This window comes from Nasonia vitripennis, assembly GCF_009193385.2.
Source record: "Nasonia vitripennis strain AsymCx chromosome 4 unlocalized genomic scaffold, Nvit_psr_1.1 chr4_random0007, whole genome shotgun sequence".
Taxonomy (NCBI): domain Eukaryota; kingdom Metazoa; phylum Arthropoda; class Insecta; order Hymenoptera; family Pteromalidae; genus Nasonia; species Nasonia vitripennis.
In genome coordinates, this window is record NW_022279643.1 from 3179454 (window position 1) to 3203605 (window position 24152).

Genomic DNA, 24152 nt, shown 5'->3' on the forward strand with positions numbered 1-24152 from the left:
AAAAACTCGATTTTTCATTCATTTTACATGCATGGAAAGTGGCCTTTTTCGTGCACGTATCATGGAAAATAATTTTACCTTTAGAGGTACCAGTAATGATTTCAGCTTTAACAACATAAGATCGTAATTCTTGTATCATTAATCTAGTTCCATTGCAGAAACCACCATCTAAATTAAATTTCTCAATAAAATTACAATCGCATCAACTTTTAATGTTAATTTATGAGGAGGAAGTCCATTGGGTGTTAATGAATGTACAAATCTATTGATATTGAATTAAACATATCTTCATTTTTTTCTGTGTTTACCGAATTAATACTTATGGGAGCCTGGGTTAAATCCTGCTAAAAAAACAACAAAATATTCGTCCAAAAAAATGTTGTCTTTTTACGTAAATTAAAAAACAAAAAATATCTACTTAAATATTTACACTATACACTATTTCTACTGAGAAATATCATATATATACCATACAAAGTCACTGACCAAAATTTATGACATTTTACTATATAAATAAGTGTTTTTAGTCACTTGCCACGGCTTTGTGAAATATCCGGACCGTCTTCTTTATTCTACCCGGCTTAAAATGTACCTTAAACATGCCTCTTCAGACCTAATGAAAAACATTTCTAAAAAATATTAATTAAATGTTGTTAGCAACAAGTACAGTGTGAAAAATATTAATTAAATTTATTAGCTACGTATACAACGTATGGATAATAATATTTAATTGATATTTTTTAGAAATGTCTTTAGCATTGCAAGGGTGATGTAATATTAAAATAAAAGAATATAACTGAATTAATGCATTGGGGAATTGATAATTTATAGCTTCCTGTAAACATTTATCCCATTCATTATCCGCTGATATTAAATGTAAAGCTAATGCTGCTTTATAAAATGAAGAATGTACGATACCTTCTACAGTTCGTATATTCTCAAATAATGTGGCACCTTTTACATGTAATAACAACATACGTAAGTAAAATAATTCACGTTTTTTAGAATCAACAAAATACATACGACTCAATATGGGTTTATATAATCGTTTTCGTGGAGTCCAAATTTTTAATTTTTTATCAAACACGTATTGATTGGGAATTTCAATATATAATAAATCTTGTGCTAAAGCTGCAACGTTGTAACTAGGGTTTTATTTTTGATTTTACTTTCATAATTAGGTTGCCATCCTCCTGTCCAAAAGGAAAAATTAAAGGATATGTCATAGAATCAGCATGTTTACTTATAATTGGAATATTTTAGGTTTTGAATTTTAGAATCAATACAAAAATCACGATCAAATAGAGGTTCTCCTTCCTCACCTACAAAATCTACTGCAACTTCATTACATGATGTAAGTTCAAAGGTTCTATTATTAAAATAATTTTGCCGTATAATAAACATTTTAACTTTTCTAGGTAATTTATTGGCATTTCGAGCACGTTTTAATTCTTCTTCCTCAACTTCATGCATCATATTGTATGCTTCAGCATAGGAATTTATTTTACGTAAGATATTGCCATTTTCATTTAGTAATTTTATGTTGCATTTTATACCAGTTGAAAACCGAATTTCATTAGCTATTTCATTGTCTATTATATATAATTGTCCAAATTTTCTATTTTCATTTGTTACTGGGTTTGATGAATAAGCATTATGATAAGTTTGACCACGAATGCGAAAAATTTAAGGACCATGGCCAGGAACAATATCTAGTTTAGCCCCAAAACTGGCAAAAGCTAAAGCATTATTATAATTTTGTATTGATCACATAAATTGTTTACTTTCTTGTGATTTGCAATTAGTCAACTGCAACAAACAAATCGAAAATTGAAATTTATCTTTTATTATAACTTTTCCTTTTGCGACGAGGTGACTCGTCGTGCGCCGTGTCCTTCGGCGTGCTCTGTGTCGTGTGCGCAAATTGTTACTAACTCGTGTGTGTTTCTCTGTTTTTCCGTGCGAGTGTTTTTGTTGAGGAGTCTAGGAAGCCGGAGGACGAGGAGCGACAAAAATGATTCATGGAATCAGCGAGTTCGGGGAAAAGAAGAATCCGAGTGTAAAAGTGTTCGCGGAATCCTTGTAACTCTGGTTGCGTCCGGAGAATTCGCGAAAAATTGCCCGATATCAGGCTAGTCAGGGCACAAGTTGAGCGCGGTCGTGGGGACTGTCTGATTCGCGCGCGCTGATTGGCCGGGCCGGAGCGGAGAGAGCGCGCATCGCGACAATTCTTGTTTAACCGTCGCTTGAGACGCATGTATCGGTGTAACAGTCTTACGAGCTTTTCTGTACATCGCGAATTCGAGTTGTGAAATCGTGAGTGTTCGGGAGAGCGCGTTCGCGTGTGCGAGACGAGAAGTCGAGCGAGAGTAAGGGTGTGTGGGAGTGTAAAGGAGAGCAAAGAGACGAGAGAAGGAAGACGACTATCCCGCATCCAGTCCAGGCTAAGGCGACGAAGACGGTGATGAGATCGACAGAGAGAGAAAGAGAGAGTGTGTGATCGGCATTGTCGAGAGAGGTATTTCGCGAGAGTTCGAGCATCGGGAAAATGCGGCCGGATTGCTGTTCGGACAAAGAGCGGCGCGGCTCGATTCGAGGAATCACGCGCGCGCGTTTGGCCGAGGGAAGAGAGAGTAGCCGTGAGGTCGGAGGGGCGCTGCGAACGGAGCGGAGGTCTGCCTTATCGGCGGGCCGACGAGCAGGCTGTGAGAGCAAATCATGCGAGAGCGAGAGAAAGAGAGAGAGAGAGAGAGAGAGTGCGTAAGCGTGAAAGCGTGCGCGACGCGAGCGCAAGCGAGCAGCGTCGACGGAGAGGTGTGCGGAGACAGCGAGCCTCGAGAGAGTGCGAGAGCGCGCGTGCGTGTGTGTGTGTGCGAGCGGCGAAGACGAGTCGGTTGGGAGGCCGACGGCCGCAGCGTATAAGCCGAAGCAAACAATAAAAGAGTTTGACTAGAATCAAACAAGTTATTGTGATTTTCCGACCCTTACACACCGCTGTAACCCGAACGGCGGAATCCTCGCGGAACTCCCTCCGAGATCTACTTAATAAAATAATAGTGTCGAGGCTTCGGGACGGGGTTGAGATGCGAATCTCACCCCTAGATTGGCCACGTCACACTTTATGACAACAATTGCTATATTTTGTATCAACTGGTAATTCTAATAAAAAGTGTTTAGCACTACAAAATTCACATTCTTGATCCATTTTGCCTAAGTAATTTAAAGTATAGTTTTGTCATCGTATTCAGAATTAGCAATAAATCCTATTTGATCATTATTTAATTAATATGTGTTTTATTATATTCGTTAAGATTAATCATAATTTTTAATGAGGAAGATTTATTTTGATTAGTAAAAAAGGAATCAACGTCATGCTTTAGAATAAAGTAAATTTTCTACTTTCTAAAAACTTGACAAATCTCTTAAATATTGTAAAACATATACCAAGGAGTCAAGAATAAAGTATAAAATCTAGATCTAGGGTCAGTATAAAAATAATGACATTTAAAAAACATTTTAAATTCAATGATAACAAAACTCTACGAACTTATGAAACTCTTCATGCAATTATTATAAAATATGTACTAAGGAGTTATATAAAATATATAAATTTGAATGGAGTACTAATATGGAATTAATGATATTTTTAGAAAGAAATTTTACATTTAGCGTTATCACTTAGTTTGATTGATTATGTATATTTCAAACTTATACTTAAATTCTTTGGAATATATTTTATAATGTTGTAAATTTTCAAAGAGTGGAAGAGATACATTTTTTCTAAGTATTAAAAAAAATGATTAAAAAATTATTAAATTGTTACCAGATAAAATTGAAGTTATCAAGCGCTAAGCACGCTGATCTAATCCTAGTATAATAAATAAGGTATTGAAATTAGTTTGTATTCAAAATAAAATTTTATCAATATATAAAGTTAATAATAATTCACATTTTAATATAATAGAGGAAGAGGATGACTTGAGATTTGTGACATGATTTTTCACGTAAAAAATCAGGCTATGTAGTTACGTAAGAATTCAAGCAATCTATCACGTAATTGATTGTGTGATAAATCACGTAATTTTTCTCGTCAAGGTTGGTGTAACGGTTGCCAGTGCAATTAACGCACGTTGAGCACGTTACGACGTCTCTCCGGGACAGAATCAACATTCTGTATAATACTTCTGTTGTTACAGCTACTAAAGGCGCAGCATGTGAGAGAGTAAGAGAGACAGAGAGAGAATAAGCATCGACAGAGAGAGAATAAGCATCGACAGAGAGAGAATAAGCATCGACAGAGATTTAAATTCAGCAACGTACAACGTTGCCACCTGCTCGCACACTGCTGTCAAGAATTGACAACAGTGTGTCAGAGTACATAGGTAAATCTGTGCTCGCGCTAGCGAGCCATTCTGAGTCTGTCTTCGCTCCGCTCCGTTTCGCGAATAGACCACGCACATCTGCCGGCCACGTACATCTGTAAGTACTAGTTCTTATCGACTCTCGCTTACTCGGGCGACTTTAAGCCTCCTCTCTCTCTCACCTCGACTACATGCTGGTAGCTGGCATGCGCCCGTCTGGCGCGCTTGTGTAAGCCAAGCACCAATAAACAGTTAGTCTAAGTTTTACAATAATCCGCGAGTGTTCATTGACTTTTCCTCCTTTTGAATCCACGTCCTGAGTACTACTATCACCGCCGCGTGTTCATACGTCTTTACGTCCGTGCACGGATAGATTATAGTCGGTAGAATCTAGTGCCTTCTGCACAGCCGACGGAAACGGTGAATAGTAGCATAAACAACAAACAACTTAAAATAATAATGACGGCCGAGCTACCGTCATATTGGTAAATAAAATTCAATCCCTTTGGTATTATATTTAATACATCACATCGCATAAATTAGAATAATAAGTGTTATGTTTTAATGTTAAATTGCAATTACTTTTAATTTTAAAATAAAATTATATTTAAATATTGATATATTTTTTTATTATTGTTTTTGTTTCATATTTCTAATATCATAAAATTGTGGAATAAATAAATATATATATATCAATGTTTAAATAGAATAAGCGAGCGTTAGCGAGCGAGTTTTTAGCTAGTAGTGAATTAATATACTCCACAACAAAACATAATAACCATTATATATTAACCGGAAACGAAACAAGCGTTTTTTGCTAGTAATTAAATTATAATTAATTTGCTGAAACCACCTACAATTACAGTAATCTAAAATTATAAAAATATTTAATAAAAGAATAATATATACTTTACCTACGAATTGTCCATTGATAAACAGTTTGACATTCGGAACAACAGAGCTGAAACATCTTAGCGATATTTTCTGTAGAAAAAAAATTGATGCATTAACAATTGATTTTATATATATATATATATATATATAAAATATTTTATTTTTTATATGTGTGTATATATATATATATATATATATATATATATATATATATATATATATATATAAATTCGGGTTTATGGAGCCCAGGGTATGTTCGAATTTTAGCGTATATGTAGGTATAAAAGATGAGGTGGGTATAAAATTCTATTTATATATGGGGCATTTCGCGTCAACTGAGACAGAGCTGTACCTAACAATCCTTCTGACCTAAAAATTTTTAAAAAATCATAAAAGTTATCGTTTTTTATCTACTTTCGATTACCAAGTGGCAGTTTTTTAAATTTCGACCTTAGGAAGAGCTGCACGTCTCTTAACCTCAAAGAAAATACTGTATTATGATTGAAATGCTTATAACTTTTCACAGGAGCAGTAAATTTTTAACCAGCCAGGGCTCAAACTAAAGCTTTTTTATTCTACTTTTAATTTCAAAATTTCTATTAAGTGCCTGTTTCTTAGTTAGCGATATATATTCTTATAAATTACGAATGTTTCTTTCCCTTCTTTATTTTCATATATATAGCTAAAAAACAAACAGGAACTTATTATCAACTTTAAAAACGAAAGTAGAATAAAAGAGCTTTAATTTAAGCCCTGCCTGGTTAAAAATGACCGCTCCTGTGAAAAGTTATAAGCATTTTAATCGTAATACAGTCTTTTCTTTGAGGTTAAGGAATGTGCAGCTCTTCCTAAGGTCGAAATTTAATAAAATTGCCACTCCGCCATTGAAAGTAGATAAAAAACGCTAACTTTTATGATTTTTTAAAAATTTTTACGTCAGAAGGATTTTTGGGTTCAGCTCTGTGTCAGTTAACGCGAAATGCCCCATGTATGATATTATTTTTCTAAGATTTTCATTATTTATCGAGTTGTTGCGAAAAAGCGTCAGAAGAGTTAAAGCCTAGTTTATGGAGCCCAACTATTTTTTAACAGTTTTTTTACAACTTTTCCTTGTTTACTTCGATACAAGTGAGTAAGCATATTTTAAATGTTGATTTAAGTCACGGAATGCCATAAAAAATTTCAAATATTTCTTTAAACATTTATTAAATTATTATTTCAATTATTTTTCATAACACGTGCATCGAAAACGCGCTTTTCGCCTACCGAAAAGTGTGGGCAAAAGGCCTTTTTAGTGTTTTTGTGTCTATGTACATATAACACACCCAAACACACATATATACATATATCTGAAGGCAAAAGTGTTTTTTCCTTAGGGGCGAAAGTACTTTCGCCCTGGGGGTGAAATTAGACAGCACTTTCGCCTCCACAATTTCCAAAATTTTTAAATTTTCAAAATTATTAAAATTTTTGAAACTGTAAATTTTCAAAATTTTCAAAATTCTGCTTTTATAGGCAGGCTAAAAAAGCGCTATCGATGCCCTGATTATAAAAAGCACGGTACACAACAAGGGGCGAATTGTCTTTTTTTTACTCGGATGATGATTGAGCACTCGTGTCCGTCTCGGGCGCCTGCAGCGCTCTCGACTGCCACTCGTGCTCAATCATAATCCTCGCTTGAAAAACCCAACATTCGCCCCTAGTTGTGTTAAAAATATTTTTAAAAGGTTTTTAAAGTTTTTTTTTAATTCGTTAGCTATAATACCTAGAGGACTGAAATTTTACATTTTTTTTATTTATTTATTATTACCAGAAGAAATTTACAAGGTATGTATTTCATACCTGGAAACCTGCAGAGGTAAATAAAATTACCTGTTCGCAGTCTGGTTACAAAGGAAAAAGAAAAATATAAACAAAGCTTAAAATTAAAACTTAAAACTAAGATATATACATTTGGCATTAGCTTCTAATAACAAATTTGTGTATTGCATACAGAAACAATTTTTTTCTTTTATTATTTTTCTAACAGTTGTATCGTATCCAGTCTTTTATGATTTTCTTTTGAGGGTATTTATTTATATTTAATACTTTTTGTCGATTAGGAAGCTCATTATACATATACATTAATTGCTTTCATATAGCTGTTCTTATTGCTGATTCTCTTATTTGTTTTTGGTATAATAATACTTCTATTCCTAGTAACACTATCTGATGCTAAGAATTTTTCTTTGAGATCATAGTAGTGTACTTTAAGAGCTTCAAAAGCAAACAGTTGTCCTATATTTAATGGATTGTCTTGTAACAAAAATTTTTTTTATTGATGAGTTTTAAAATTTTGTTTTGTAATTTTTTAACTTGGTCTCGGCTATTCCTATATGCACCGCCCCAAGCAATGATGCCATAAGTTATAATACTATGAAAAAAAGCGTAGTAAATCATTCTGAGAGTCTCTATGGGCATTGATTTAGAGATTTTATAAAAAATATAGACTAGGTATTTAGTTTTTCCAACTATATATTGCATGTGGTTATCCCACTTTAGATTACTATCAAAGACAACTCCTAAATATTTAAAGTTCTCCACCCTAGTTATACTTTTATCAAGAATTTTAACATTTATCTGAGCTGGTACGATTCCAATATTACTTCCAAAAGTCATGCACACTGTTTTTCCTACATTTAAGGACAATTTGTTTACTGCCAGCCACTCGGCAATTACACTTAAGAAATTGTTCATGTTTACTTGAGCTTCTATCCAGTCTTTACCTGTAGCTATAATAGCAGTATCATCTGCATAAGAAATTATGGACTCGGGGGGAATCTCCTTTAAGACATCATTAATATACAGGATAAATAGTAGCGGTCCTAATATCGTTCCTTGCGGGACTCCTGTGTTAACTAAAGTTCTATCACTTTCATTACCGTCTATTTTGACTACTTGATATCTGTCATTTAGATAGCTGGAAAGGAGATCCAACACTTGACCCCTGATTCCAATACGATATAATTTGGCCAGTAGTATACTGTGGTCAACAGTATCAAAAGCCTTCGCCAGGTCAAGAAAGGTTATTATCGTAGGCTTACGCTTATCGATATTATTATATAATACATTGGTTAGGTAGTTCAGAGCATCCTTCGTACCAATCCCTCTCATAAAACCAAATTGTTGCTTAGAAATTATATTACTCTTTTCTACAAAATTATTTATTCTATTATACATAATTCGCACAAGAATTTTTGCAACATTAGATATAAGAGAGATAGGTCGATAATTCGTGATCTTATGTTTTTCGCCTGATTTATAAATCGGCACTATGTTTCATGTCAGGTAGCCTAAGTTCTGCGTTGACAGTTTTCACGATATTTGCACTTAATTTTCTCCCAATTTCGACTTTGTCTGTAATTTTCCTATCATTAACCTTTTTATAATTTATGGCATCATTAGATTTTTTAACTTTACCGATTTTTGTATTTATTATTTCCCATAGTTTTTTTGGGTTGTTGTAATTATTCTGCAATAGATTCAATTCATATTTCATTTTGGCATCGGTAATTACCTTATCCAAGATTTTAGAATAGGTTTTATACTGTATTTTAAGCTGTTTATTCTGCACATCTAGTTATATTATATAGATTTTGCTTAAGCTTGTATGTGGCTGTGTTAATGTTGTGAGATTTAATGAAAATGTTGTCGATACATGATCCTTTAGCTCTACCGATAGCTGGCTTTGTAATACCAACAAAACCCTGAATAAATCCCTTATCAAGGAAGTTACATAGAAAATCTTGGCTATAATGATCACAGTCTAGCAGGTCAATATTAAAATCACCTGTGACTAAGTGATTCTTTACATTTTTTTTATAAATTAAGTACTTATTAAGATCTAGTATAAATTCTGTTTTCGGTATCCCATGTGACCTATACATGGCTGATATTTCAAGACCGCTTTTATCATTTAAGGTTATTCTAGTATTTATTATTTTAATTCTCCCTGCTTCAATGACTTTGGTATTTTGGACTAGATTGCTATTGACAAAAACAAAGACTCCATCATTCCTGTTTATCCTACTTTCATTATAATAAGTTTTATATTCATATTCTGAACCATTCAGTTGATAGAAATTATAATTAACTTGCTCAAAAGCTTCTGAACATATCACAATCGCTGGTTTGATAGCTAAACTTTCTATTAAAATTTTCAGCTTATCAAAATTTGCATTCATACTACGAATGTTTACATACATGATAAAGTCCTTCGTATTGTTTATAGCTTTGTTAAAATTTTCAATATTACCGCATGTCCGTTCTTTTTGCATCGATTCATTTTGAAACCTATCCAAATAATCAAAAATATCCATTTTTACCTATTTCTTGATCTTGTTTTTATCACTCTTGTTGGCTGGTGACAATGCAGAGGATTGCGGTTTTAGATGGTCCAGTGGAATTTGTGGATCACGTCTTGTGGTTGGTCTTCTGTTGTGTTCAGTTTCTGGCTTTGTTTTGTTGCGTGGATTGTCATTTTCCTGTTGTTCACTATCTACGACATTATTAGCCTCTGTGGATACTTTACGCCTGTTTGCCAATTCTATGCTGTGATAGATCGATTCAGTTTCAGGTAGAGTAGGTTTTATCGGGTAATCAATAGAGTCAATATATCTGTCAATTTTCTTTTTCAAGATGCTGCACAAGTTAGAGTCATAAGTATGATGTTTCGTGTCTAACTTTGACTTGTATTTTGTGTTACTATAGTGACAGTTAATGCACTTAGCATAATCTTTATCTCAATTACACGTATTATGCTTCCCGGAACATTTCAAACACAGAAACTCATTTTGGCATTTCCTGGCACTGTGTCCAAATCTACCGCACTTGAAACATGGGCAAACGTTAACCAAATCATAGGCTTTGCATTGCTGATATCCAACAAAAACTTTGTTATTATTTTCTCTTATATGCTTGTAGATGTCAGCTGGGACTTCCATTATGACCGTACTCAAGCTATTATAATTATTCTTATACATGTGTAGGACTTGTCCTCCCTTTTCAAAATAACTGAAGTTCCTTTCGTTTATGTCCTTTTCAATATCCTTGATGTCCATATTTGCATGATTATCTATACCTACTATCTTAATTTTCGGGTTGTTGAGTTCATTTTTCATGACATCACATTGGTCCTCTAGTTTTTCCTTTAGTACTGTCTTTGTCAATACCGCACTATTCTCATTAAGACAGCTTATAATGACTTCTTCATTTTTATTTACGTAGATGTTCTTTGTTTGGATGTTTTTTCAGCTGTTAGGCATTCAATAACTGACTTCATAACATCTATATTACTGTTGTTGTTTTTTCTTACGGATATTTTAGGAATTTTTTTATGGATTGGTCTAGAGTACTTCATGGCATCTGAGTATGTAAGGACATTGTTGTCGGTTTTACTTCTGGTGTTTTGTAATTTTTCTTTTAGGAGGTCATTTTTCTCAGTTAATTCACTAACTAATCTCCTTAACAGCATGTTTCCCGTTTTCAGCAGTTCAAGATCACTTTCATCTATGGAATCAGTTTCTTGCAAGTCTTGAGTCTTGTTACTAGTTTCTGCCAGAAAGTCATTCCTTTTAATCCATTCCATTTCATTTTAATTTGTATTTGTATGTGGAAACAATATATTGAGTTTAATTCATTCTAGCTGATATGAATTTAATTTTCATGTATAGACCTATCTGTATATTTTAACGCTAAAACCATAGAGTTCAAGATCAAATGCCGAAACAAGACGGTCAAGTAAGAACTAACATGGCAGTCTGTTTTCAAATAATTGAACAAGTTTTTACGCGAAAGAACAGAAATTGAACTTCAATATCATCGATTTAGCATAATAATGACAGATTTGAACGTTGACAGTGTAATGTCCCACATTCATATATTCTTGGCATGTAGGTATGTGTGTAGCGCCTGTACGACTGCTTTCGGCACTCATACAGGCGACGTATACTAGGCTGATTGCGACAGTACGAGACCGATCGCCGAACATCCGAGCTAGTGCTTTGACCTGCGAGTCAGCACTTTTCACGCGAGTACTACTGAATTACTTTTGTATATCATCCTTGCACGTCAGATGTTGATTGGTCGATCGTTGCCGCGTTTCAATTAATTTCACAACTCCTTGAATCGTCACCGAGGCTTTAAAAGGCCAGGAAACGATCCAAGGAGTGCCTTTTGTACAAGTAACCCGTTGTCGTGTGGCTGAACCCAGTCAGCGAGTACGAGTGCTATTTCTCAGTACGCATCGCTTATTGAGTGTGTGCAAACCACTCAAACTCTGCGTGCGAGATATAGTAGACTCCTTGTTTTCTGGTAGAGAGTCTGCATCGTGCAATAGGCGAAGGGCCCTTCAACAAATCTGGCGTTAGTGGTAACACAGCTTAGATAAGATCGTATAACTTGTCACGAGAAATCGTGTAGATTAGAACAGTCAACATCTACCACTCTAAGAAGGAGACTACGACATCTAAAGTGCGAGATAACGACTATGATTGTAAGTCGCCCTAGTAACGAAGTTAAAATGTCTAAATAAAAACCTAGTAAATAAATAATACAATAAGCTAAGCGAAAAACATAAAAAGTCAAACTAAACGCTGTAACATCCAATCCGTTTTTGAAGTGAAGTGCTCTGGTCCGAACCCAATAAAACATAACAATTTAAATGATCCCCAAGTGTATGTTTATTTCATAGTAATTATAAATATCAAAATAACCTACAAATCCCTAATATACAACTAACAACGTGGCATTAGTAAGGTAAGGACTACAATACATCAGAGCATCCACCCAAATATATAACGGAGTCCGCTCGAATAATTCTGTCCGCACTAGATAGACCACGGACAGACTAAAGTCTAACGGGTGAGTGTGACATTCGACAGGAACACACGTCCGCCTGTCCCCCGAACGTACTTACATCGGGACGCGTCCATCTCTCTCTAAACTACTCGGTAATATAAGGCTTTCGAGCCAAAAGGCTGGTTCTTAAAATAATTAATATTACTCGCGCAGCCCATATCCCTCTCAAATACAGTCTTTACAACAGTAACTGGCTCGCATACTGATGAGATGAAAATATCTGTGCATTCACTTTTCAGACCTTATTATTGGTAACTTTGGGCATATAGATGACACTTTTTTATAATTTACACTTAATCAACAATAATTTAGTCAGTGTATATTATATAATTTTTTACATTGACTGAGAATGTGAGAACTGTGTGTGGTGTATCTACTATTCTGCTGTATAGCATAGCAGATACCATATACAATCTGATCTATGATATCTACACCGCGATCCACGGAAAATCTATAAGCTCTTCTTCAACTATACGAGCTCTCACCGCTCGAGCTTGACGATGACCCCGTCCCTGCAATGCTGACCTCCACATCTATAGCCTCCTCAACGGCAACTATATGCTCTCTCCAAAACCTTATACCCTTGTTTCTTCGGAATGAATCGACGATGAACGACAAGGACAATGAAAGACTTATTCTTCTTTAGTTACAGCGGTTTCGGTTAGCCCTCACATATTAGTTCAGCAGAGTTCGCCACAATTGGCGAGCGCCGCAACGACGACTGCCGGAGCTGCTCTGAGGACCGGAAAATGACACTTGGCGCTCAAGACCATCAAGCCGAAAACGGCGCGTTAGACAACGAGAGCACGAGAACGCGGCCCCCATAGATCGTCAGTGTCCGAAGTCCGACCAACCTCAAGCTTATCATATCCGTGACACCCGGCCACAAATCCAAGCCTACCGCTGCTGTCGGCCAGCATCATCAAGACCCTCACGCCTCAGATGATCTAGGTTGCTTAATAGCAACAGCAACAGGTCCTCAAAGACAAAATACGCAAGATAATAAGGCTCTCGAGAAGTCATAGTAATTCTGAACTTTAAAGAAACGCATTAAACGGTTTTACAAGGTAAAATGTTGGCAACTATAAGTTTACCATTAGTAAGCATTTCTATCAAGGCATAAATATACGCTAATAAATGTAGTGACATCAATTTTATATATGTCAAGCATCAATCATTAAAGTTCAGCAGGTGATATATGATCAGCTGACTAGTGGTTATTAAAAAAAAGGATAGAAATTTTCAAAAATATTATTTTAATGCACACTTGCCGTCCCGTCGTCATTTTAAACATATTTATTTTATTTGAAAATTTGTTTTGGATAGATTGCGCGATTTGTCATGCAATTCATCGTGTGATTGATCACGCGAGTGATTGCGCGATTCATCTAAAACAAATTTTCAAATAAAATAAATATGTTTAAAATGGAAAATTAGTTTGCAGGGTGGACAGTATAGGTGTTACCATCTGGATTTAAATACCTAAATTGGCCAATCCGCTTAATAATTTTGCATTTCAAACAATTTTATTTTACTAAAAAATTTATTTTAGATGAATCTTGCGATTAATCACGAGAATAATCACGCGATTTTTTTCAGTACAAGAAGAATCCGTATTATTGTTTATTTTAGGAACACATCGTTCATTTTACGTTTATACGTAAAAATTTTGGACTATAAGACGGTAAAACAAAGTTTCTCAAATTGACAGGCTCAATAAATATAGAATTTAATATCACAAAATATTTGTTCAACACTCCTTGCGCGAAACGCGGTTTTTCGGGCTCGTATTCTGTCCCGCGTAAAAATCGCCAATGTTTGTATAAACTTTATATAAAGTTCATGTTTAGCCAAACCTTATCTAAATGTAGCCAATGGGACTATGCCAAACTTGCAATTTTACATTACATGAATGTTACATAAACTTCAGCTTTAGTTTGTAAGAACTTCGCCTACAGCTTTTCGAAAAACTTGCACTAATGTTTATTAAATTTATTATCACTTTATGTAAACTTAAGGCAAAGTTCAGCTAAAGTTTGTCTGGTTTTTTAAAGTTAGCGGAATGCTCATGCAACGGTAAGTAATTGATGTATTTGTTTAAATTTAAAAATAATGCTGCAAAAGTGTAGAGGTATTAAACATTTTATTAATAATATTCACTGAGTGAACCAGTATTATTATTATTCTACCTCATTAAAATTAGTTTGATCTACTATGTAGTATTGATCATCGACTATAAAATAGTTACAAACATTAATTATGCTTGTTATGTACACTGACTAGTTTTGATTGCATTCATTGCATGGGGTTTCGCAGTTACAGTCGCACACTGTAATGAATTGTTAAACAACGCCAAAACTATTTACATTATTATTACTGTACTTAATGCACGAAGAATTTGATTTTTTTTGTGCATGCGTTTGCTGCATTTTCATAATACATTCCATTTCTCAAGAGGCGTTTGAAAAAATGACATTTAGAAGGATTAAGAACATTATAGTGAATTCTCATGGCATTCATAACAAATTCTGGAATCTCGGTATGTTTGATATAACAACCTATGGCAAAAAGATTATCTCGCAAAAACTTGGCCTTGTATCTATGAGTACCTGAATGGTCCATTTTTTTACAAAATTTATACGCGTCAGTTTCTGGTCGTAAAAATTGTTCTTTCAATTCGGATAGCGATAAGAATGTTGATAACGATGAATAAATTTGTAACTCTGGGTAGCGAGAGCCGTGTACATATGATTTAAGTACGCCGTTTAAGTTTTCAAATGGAAGACAACTCATGGTCCAAAGTGGACCGAATTTTCTTACATCATCAGATAAATGAAGCAGCAAATGCAAATTACAGGTCAAATTTTTTCGGCCGTACAAAATGTCGAACCTCAAAACATATTCATTGAGTAATCGTTTCACCTCAATTAACATTGCATTTGAAATGCTCGAAGAACATAAAAGTGTAATTCCATATACTAGTTACATGTGGTGTTCGAAATAACGATTTGACATTATATTTTTTAAAACTGCTAAGCTGTACACTAATAAAAATAGTTTCAATTCAGAAGCTTTCCAATCAAAGTGGTCTGACAGTTTACGTGGTATTCTAGGGAGAAATGAAGGCAGAGCTAGACTTTTAATTTTTTTATCAATTACGTCGATAAAAGCATAAAAAGAAAAAGGCTGCGTACGGTTTTTACTTTCAAACCATAAGAAAAGTAACTTTTTTGTCATACCTTGAAACACGCAATGCATAGTGTCGATCACTGTCGATTCTACGTAATTATACATTATTTTATTTAAAGAAGAAGGTCCTTTTACACCGGATACATGACGATTTGCTATTTGACCAGTTTCAGCTAATAATTCAGTTTCATTTGTAGTTCGCAAGTCTAAATTTTCGGTATACGGAAAAGTTTGAACATTTTCAAAACGTTGAGTTTCAATTTTACAATGGGGACAACCAAATTTGCCATTAAATTGTTGAAAATTTAAAAATATTGCTTTTGCGCACAAATTGCACGTTCCTGCTATAATTTGTGCTCGAACGCGTATATTTCTTAAGTTTTCCAAAGTAACGTCTACGCCTCTGAACAATTTTTTCAAATTTCCTCGGAAAGCATCTAAAAACATGTTTACCGACGGTTTATCTCGACCAAACCATAGCCCTGCTATAATCATATTTTCTTTCCTGATTCTTAATTTATAAGGTAGCTCATTAATCATGAGATATAATGGCCAAATGCTTATTTTTGAAGACCTAAATAACGGCACTCCATCAGAGTTCCAGACGAACATAATATTATTACGGTTAGTTAAAAACTCTTCTGGTAGGGAATTATATACGGAACCGTCATATATGTCTTCAAAATTACCCTCATTTTCTTTTTGACGAGCACTGCGATCAATTAAACTTTCGTAAAATCTCGATCTTCTGTAAAGCGAGGTGATTTGAGATAGTATTGATACTTCAATAAAATATGTAATATTGTCGCGACTGTTACATCTATTACAAAATTGTACATTCAATTTAGAAAAACATTCAGAGCAGTAATAATGCTTCTTAAGTGGCGCATTAATATCACTAAAAAATTTGTTCAACTTATACAATGTTTTAACGCAGTTATTTGGCTGAATGCAATGCAATGAGCGATAATATACTCGATAGAAGTACACCGTTACTCGAAAACGCAAAGCAACAGTAAAAATTGACAGAATACTTTCTGCGACCGATAGCGGAGCACCTGGATATACCGGTTGATCAGCGGCATCCACAAATGCGTCATCTTCGCCGAGATCTTCGCTTTCTATGCTTGATTCGTCTTCTTCCGAGGTGTCTTCCGGGTCCTCTTCCGATGAACTTGCGTCGTCGTTAACCGCATCATCAGATGAAGTGTCCTGATGAAGATTGTGTCGAGCTCCGACCGCGTATTCATCTATATACACGCATTATTGTCAACATCGAAATGCTTCTTTTTATACTGAACCAAGCAAGAAATTATAATTTCTATGTATCACAGAAAAATTTTCGAGTGCGTGGCAGGGCCAAAAGCGAGAGCAGAGAACTACGCGAGTTTTTCTCGGCGCTACCCTCTCTTTTTGAAAGCGCTGCGCTCCCGTGCGAGAGCTCCGCAGTCCGTCCGGCGAAGGAGCACGTTCAAGGTTATGGCATTTACTCCGCGGACTGCGCGGGGCTCTCGCGCGGTAGCGCAGCTCCCGAAAAGCCATTTTACGCCGTTTACAAAAATGTTCTAAGTAGCACGCATTTTCATTAAACGTAATGTTTGATAAACGTATTGGACAATTGATAATTATAACCTTGCACTATTTTTATTTTGTAAATACCTTGGTTATAGTTATCGCCGTCGAGGTTATCATCGGAATAAAGCTGCGCCTCAACGTCTGTAAAATTATGACAAACGAAATCCCGAAATACATTACTAGCTACAAAGATTAGATGCGATGAAAACAATTACTTCCTCGATCCGAAATCGTGTTGTTGACGCACGAGGTATGAGAATAAGAATTTCGGTTGCTGCTTGACTTGCTGCCCGAGGAACATGAATCGATGTGACTACTATCACTGCTTTCATTTTCAGAATCGCTGATGCTTTCTTCGCTAGAGCTGGCGGCACATGCAGCAAGAAAACTCTCGATCGAGTAATTATCGTCAACTTCGTCGATTTTTCGCTTCGGCATTTCAATAGTTTGTTTACATACGAATACGCAGACTGTTACGCGAATGACGTTCGGTACTATAGCCTATATTGCATTTCAATTATTTATTGTTGCTAATATCACGACACATCGCGACAGCTTGATTCACGTTACTTGAAAAGCGGCTTTCTTAGACAAGACGAGCAAAATGTTTGTGCTTATTTTGTGGGAGGATAGTAAAGAGAAGGACGTTGTAAGCCCAGAACACGTGAAAAAGAGGAAGGGTAAAATTGTAGCGAAATGGGGAAGCGGCTGGTTTCCAGCGAAAATCGTGAAAAAAAGCGGTAAGTTTTATGGCGTAAAATAACCTAACCAGAATCATAACGCATTACATTGCGAATCTACACAATGTTTGCTTGACTTAAGTTGCATTACTTTCTATTTGAATTTATTTTCATTTCTCAGAAGACAAAAATTGGCTGGAATCTTTGGAGGTTACCACAGAAGGTGAAATCGTAACTCCTGAAAAAAGAATGTCAATTTCAAGCGACTTGATGGCAGAACGACGGAATCATCGTCAAATTATCAAAGAGAGGGAATCACAGAGACAAGAAGTGATGGCGGATTACAATAAAGAACTGATGAAAAAAAGCTCTATATTCAATGATGATTCGGAAGCGGAAGAATCTGATCAAGCTAGCAAGTATAAGTAAGTTTTGAATATTTTATTATACATGTACTTATTATAAAGACGTATGCATATTGTAATCGGTCGGTAGTGTGCAGTGCACTGACCCTCTCTTTCGCTATAGCACGATGCACGCGCGAACGGGTGGCGGATATTTCGCGGCCGCGAATAATTGTCATTGTGCCGTTTAAGTATTTCACAAAGCTCTATTCCCGCGTCTTATCTCTCTCTCTCTCTCTCTCTCTCTCTCTCTCTCTCTCTCTTTCTCTCTCTCTCTCGCAAGCGAGCAAGCGACGCTTTTCAGAGGAACTGCAGCAGCGCAGGAACGTGCGCTGTGCCGCATTTCTTACGCGCGCCATGGGTTATTTCGCTATCCCTCTCTCTCTCTCTCTCTCTCTCTCTCTCTCTCTCTCTCTCTCTCTCTCTCTCTTTCTGTCTCGTGCACGCTTTGTGTATTATAAAGTATATGAGGAGTGAGTGTGTGTATCTGGCGGTATAAAGAGCCGCATTATTGCCGTGAAATACGATTAGGTGCAAGACTCGCCTGGCGCGCTAAACATGTCGACTCTCTGAAAGGCGCAAGACTGCTGCTGTTGTCGCTGCTTTTACACTCGTGTATAGGTAGGTATAGTTGATTGTGTGCATGTGTACGATGTCAGATATTTATGTAGACGAAGGAAAAGGATCCAGGGGTTGGGAAATTGCTACGTTTCGTAATAACTGGAGTCGCATCATACAATTTTAAGTAGATCTAGGACGACTACGGCAAGACACATCTCGAAAAGTTCTCGACCTCTGTGCGATAAATCTGAGCTATGCAAAACGAAGTCTCTCAAATATTCCCATACACACACCGCACAAAGCCCTACGTTTGCGGAAAGCACGATGTTATATATACAAAAGTTTGATTTTCTTTATTGGAAGTTACAAAATGTTTTTTATAACTGTGTATCTTATATTTGCAGGGATGGTGATGATAACGATAGTTCATCCGTAGAAAACGGGCTTGAGTCATCCAAACGCGAAAAAAATGTCGACAAATCGCACGATAAAAAAATTGATCATTCGGCTAAAGATGTTCCCGAGACCACAAATCACGACAAAGATTGCGACGTTGCAAACGTCGCAGCCGCGTCGATACGAGGAATCTCGTTCGATGCGGCCAAGCTCTGAGTGCGCGGAAGAAACAAGCGAGTTGGATTGTTGTTGTCAGTGCCAGCCTGACCTCGAGTTCGAGGAACGGGCCGGCTAACCGTCCACGTTAGCGCGAGAGTGAGCATCGTTGGCGCGAGAGTGAGCCTCGACGGCGCGCGCGCTGATTGGTCCTCCGCATGTCGCGAGCCAATCAGTGGGCGCCGATGTGCGACTCGCTATCCGCGCGGACTGCCAGCCAATCAGGCGCGAGGAAGATGCGCGGGCCCGACGAGCGCGAGTGGAGAGTGAGCGCGAGAACGAGCGGGAAATCGGGGAGTTCTCTCACGACTGTCGACGGAGTACGTCGACGTGCGAGGGAGATACGTGGCCTCCTCTGTTGCGAGGAGAATCGGGAGAGTCTCCCGAGGTTGTGCGAGTGTGCGAGAGTGTGAGAGAGTCATAGGTGCAGCGCGTTGGCACGAGCAAGTGCCGACACCCGGACGAGCCAGCAACCAACCGCACGAGAGGAAGGAAGCTAGCCAGTCCGCCATCATTGTCCGGAGGACCAGAGCAACCGGCAGCCTTGGCGTGGGAGAGCCGAGGGAGCTAGCCGTCACCAGGTCCACGAGAGTCAGGGAGGCGCCGGCGGGAGCACCGACGGACGTCCACCAGGGAGATAGCGAGTAAGAAAGTATTAGAGAGAGAGAGAGAGAGAGAGAGAGAGAGAGAGAGAGAGAGAGAGAGAAAGAGATAGAGAGAGAGAGAGAGAGAGAGAGAGAGATCCGAGAGTGAGACGAGTGTGGTGCGGGCACACTAGAGAGAGAGAGAGAGAGAGAGAGAACTCGAGAGACCAGGGTGTTGGTGTACAGTGCGGGCGCACACCAAGACGTCTTCTGCGCGAGGCGTCTGGCCAGCGCACGCGAGAGAGAGAGAGAGAGAGAGAGAGAGAGAGAGAGAGAGAGAGAACAGTGCGAGGAAACGCGTGTGCGTGAGATAGAGACAGCGCAAGAGAAAACCCTATAGCTGCGCGGCTGCAGCAGGTCGGGCTTGCCACAAGCGGGAGGCATAGCCCGCGCGCGAGAGAGAGAGAGAGAGAGAGAGAGAGAGAGAGAGAGAGAGTCAGCCGTCAGCGGACTGGACCTGGGCCTGTGGCCAGCCGTCTGCTGCACGAGCGTGGCTCGTGTTTAAGCGTCCCAGTGTAAGCCCTGCGTGGCTAAACTGTGCGCGGGAGGCACTACAGCCACCGTATTGTAGGGAAGGGCTGGGCGAAATACATGTGCAATAAAACTTAACCATTGTGTGTGCTCATTTTCCCCTCTCCCTAGCGTTCTCCCAAACGTGATGATCGCGGTCAAATCCTACGTTTAGAAAAATCCTAGTGCATGCGAGGCTCTAGGTGTTGCGCACCTGTGTTGGGAGGCACAGCGTCGCAATTGGTGGGATTCGGATGGAGAGGCAGAAGCCATCCGCCGAATCACGAGGGAAAGAGAGCTCGGAGGCAGAGGAAAGCAGACGGGCGCAGAGGGAGTTGGAGTTATACGTCGCCAAATCTCCTGTTGTTCCCGCTGCCGCCCCTACTCCGAGGGGCCAGACTAGAGTAAACTCGGGAGGGGGTCCACCGACAAAGAAGAGCAGGAAGAACAAGAAGAAGAAGAGCAAAAATCCTCCTCAGCTCACAAAAGAAGATTATGTCTCGGCATATCTGTCCAGCTCGGACGACGATGAGCCGGGTTCGCCGATCAGAGGATTCTTCGGCGGTGTCTATTCTGGGACGGCCGAGATAGACTGGGATAACTGGTCCCCGACCCGTCATCCAGAGGAAGTAAACCAGACACCGGAAAACAACGAAGACGAGAGGAGGAGAGGAGAGGAGCGACAAGAAGAGGAAGAGAGAAATCGGCGAGAAGAAATGGAGCAGAGGGGAAAAGAGGCCAGAGAACGAGAAGAAGAGCGGCGAGCCCGAGAGGAGGAACAACGACTACGCGAGGCCCACGACGATGAAAAGCGGCTCAGAGCAGAGCGAGCCGCTGCCGCAGCAGAGGAGAGAAAGAGAAAGAGCGAGAAGGAGAAGAAGGTGAGAGAGGAAGCTGAGCGTTGCCATCAAGAGGAGCAGCGGACACGAGACGAAGCTGTCTCCATGCTCATCGACCAGGAGCAGATGGAAGCAGATCCACCAGCATCTGCTGCAACCCCGGAGAACGACATGAGCCGGGAGGAGGCTGTAGCAGCAAGGAACGCACGACGCAACGCAGCCAGAGCCGCCCGAAGAAGAGAAGCGAGGCGTATTCAGAGAGAGAGCGAGCGCGCCGGCCGTATCGCTACTCGAGCGGGTCGCGCCGAGCCGAAATTCGGGTGTGTGAGAGAGAGAGCGCAGACGGGTCAGACTGCGCGACGTCAGAGGCGAGAGACTCGAGGCGTGCGCGCGTATATGAGAGTAGAGGTGTGACGGCGAGCCCTGCGTGGCTATTGTGTGTGGGCGGCTACGGCCACCACGCTGTAAGGAAGGGCTGGGATAAATATACGTGCAATACAAGTTAATAAATTGTGTGATTACTTCCTCCTTCTTTCCTCCACGTTCTCCCAAACGTCGGCGATTACATTAAATCCCGAGATTAACGAAAAATCTTGGCGCGTACGAGGCGTCAAGTGTTGCGCACCTGTGTTGGGAGGCACAGCGTCGCAATTGGCATCCCTGGTGGGGAATTCGTGATCGCCGAAGTGGAGAGGAGGAGAAATTGGAAGCGTCGCAAGATAGAAGAAAATTGCAAGATGAAATCACTTGTGTCTGCGCAAATATACCCTTAGGTACCTAATTACGTGATACTAATTTTAATAAAAGTGATAATTTATAATCGGAAAGAAATTTACTAATAATTCTCATTATAGTGTCGAAAGAAGACTTGGATAAATTAGACCAAGTGTTGTCACTAGCCCGAGCCATACATGCAGTGCGAACTAACTTACCTGAGGTTACACTGCAAGAGGTAAATTAAAATAAAATGAATATTGTAAGTTTGCAAATAAAAAAATTTTCTTACTGAATGATTGTTATTTTTAGAATCACGATGTCGCTGTGCAAAACGAAATAAAAAATGAATCATCTATTCAAATGGGCACTGATGTTAGTAATCGCGAGCATGAGTATTAACTATTAAACTTACAAATACTATAATAACCTTTTTGTTTTATCTTTTGTATATTTTTCTAAAGGTTGAATTGATAAAAGGCTCAGGAATCATCGTGAATGCGTGGAAGCTTCGAAGTATCAAGAACACGTACAGCAAAAATCCGAAAGAGATGGCTCGCAAACTCATGAAAATGATTATTGGAGTTGAACAATTAAAGAAAAGTTCACCAACTGGAAAGAATGGCAGAATTCCTATTCCAACAGACGTGTTTGAAGGTGTCGAACGTATGCTATCTTTTTATTCTTTTTTTTTCGAAGTAAAGTTGGATAAATCTTAATTCACTATAGCATTTTATGAAATATTTTAGAATTCGTAAATGACAACGTAGCGAAAAATAAGTATCAAATTAGCCATAAATTGTACAGAGAAACCATGACTGCTATGTACGCTACACTGCGTAATCCAAAACCCAAGGCAGAAGATATGAAAAAAATTATCAACGTACAACGTGAAGAAGTCAAACCTGATGAAAAGAACAATAAAGAAGAAGCTACGGCATCGAAAGAACAAGATGATTTTGAGCAAGACTTAGAAGAGCTATCAGATGGTGATTTTGAGAAAGACTTAGAACAGCTATCAGATGGTGATTTTGAGAAAGATTTAGAAGAGCTATCAGATGGTGATTTTGAGAAAGAAAGTGATGAAATTAAGAAGAATAAGGAAACCAAGAACGATGAAAAAATTGAATAAGATGAGAAATCTGAAGAAAAGAAGAAACAAAAACGCCCACGCAAAACTCATCCTCCGGAAACGCTTCAAACTACAAATAGCACAAGAGTTATGCGAGAAAAGAATCCTAAAAGGCCAATCTCCAGTGGCGATTTGCCAAAGCAACCTTTTGAAAAAAAAAACGCGCACCAAATAGTTATTTTGCAAAAAATTATCTTACAGTATAATAATAAATCTTCTTGCTTAAGTTTGTTACATATTTGTATGCATATTGTGCAAATTTTTGCTTACGTTTCTATGCATAGTGATATTTTGGAAAAAGTTCAACTAAACTTTGTCTGTAGTTGATATAAAGTTATAGTAAATTCGTTAAAAAATACTTGACATTTACGCAATTTTTCATAAACTTTCAAAATACTGTGGGCTAAGTTTAAACAAACTAGGGGTGAAGTTTGTCCAAACTTTTGAATGAAGTAAAAATCCAAGTTTGGCATAGTCCCATCGATTTTTACGCGGGGTACGCAAAACACACGATTTTTTACCTAGTGCATAAAATAAATAATATTCACAAGACATCCCGTTGCTTTATATAAAAGTGTTGTTTTAATACATTTCCTTAATCAATCTTATCTTAAAATATATTAGAAATATTTTGTAAATATACATTTTGATTAGTTAGAATGAAATATGTGGCGTGCATATTTCCCGCATCTGCGGGGCCTGGTAGAGAGCGTTTACAACGCTCTCGAGTTTTCGCCAAGCGGTCCCTCGCTTTATTGCCCCACCGCAATAAAGCGATCCGCCGCGCGCGCGCTCGCAAATCCCCCAGACGAGGCAGTCCCCGGATTTTCGACAGCCGAGCGGTCTGTCGCCTATTGCACTTAAAGCAATAAAACGACCGGCCGCGCGCGCTCGATAATCTTCGGAATTCTCAAAAAAGCACGCGCGCCACTCATCCTCTAAAGTGCCCAAGCTATCCCTTCCCTTCGGGCCTCATGAGCGAGACCAACGTCTTCCCTCCGAGGTCTGAAGGGTGGCTTCGCTGGGGGCATTCGTCACTCTCGCTCGAACCAGAGACTTGCACAGACCTAGGCCCTCCTGTCTATCCTGCAGTCTGCGTTCTGCCGAGCCAAGCAAAGTTTCATAGTAGTAATTCCAAGC

General features: G+C 38.3%; 3 protein-coding genes across 16 annotated transcripts in view; 2 read left to right on the plus strand and 1 right to left on the minus strand.

The window, feature by feature from the left end:
- Positions 1 to 24152, minus strand: part of LOC100114161 (methylmalonate-semialdehyde dehydrogenase [acylating], mitochondrial) — a 242410-nt gene that overhangs the window by 97708 nt on the left and 120550 nt on the right. For 13 of the 14 annotated variants that reach the window (XR_004345295.1, XR_004345294.1, XR_004345293.1 and 10 more), the window contains 1 exon segment: positions 5276 to 5345. The exons of the other annotated variant lie outside the window; for it this stretch is intronic. Coding sequence is in view for 4 of the 13 variants with exons in the window: in XM_032602009.1 (XP_032457900.1) it covers positions 5276 to 5345 (70 nt within the window). In the remaining 9 variants the exon portion in view is untranslated. 14 annotated transcript variants of the gene reach the window in all.
- On the plus strand, positions 15533 to 18125 carry LOC116417324. The gene is made up of 2 exons (XM_031930028.2): positions 15533 to 17656; positions 17778 to 18125. The coding sequence occupies exons 1-2, from the start codon at positions 17521 to 17523 to the stop codon at positions 18023 to 18025; spliced, it is 384 nt and encodes a 127-aa protein (XP_031785888.1). The 5' UTR covers positions 15533 to 17520; the 3' UTR covers positions 18026 to 18125.
- On the plus strand, positions 22316 to 23241 carry LOC107981631. Its single transcript, XM_031930027.1, has 2 exons — positions 22316 to 22546; positions 22630 to 23241. The coding sequence occupies exons 1-2, from the start codon at positions 22432 to 22434 to the stop codon at positions 23010 to 23012; spliced, it is 498 nt and encodes a 165-aa protein (XP_031785887.1). The 5' UTR covers positions 22316 to 22431; the 3' UTR covers positions 23013 to 23241.

Coding starts and splice junctions, on each gene's coding strand:
- LOC107981631 (XM_031930027.1), top strand. CDS start 22,432: ATGGCTCGCAAACTCATGAAAATGATTATTGGAGTTGAACAATTAAAG. Junction 22,547..22,629: donor CGTGTTTGAAGGTGTCGAAC/GTATGCTATCTT, acceptor GAAATATTTTAG/AATTCGTAAATGACAACGTA.
- LOC116417324 (XM_031930028.2), top strand. CDS start 17,521: ATGTTTGTGCTTATTTTGTGGGAGGATAGTAAAGAGAAGGACGTTGTA. Junction 17,657..17,777: donor GAAAATCGTGAAAAAAAGCG/GTAAGTTTTATG, acceptor TTCATTTCTCAG/AAGACAAAAATTGGCTGGAA.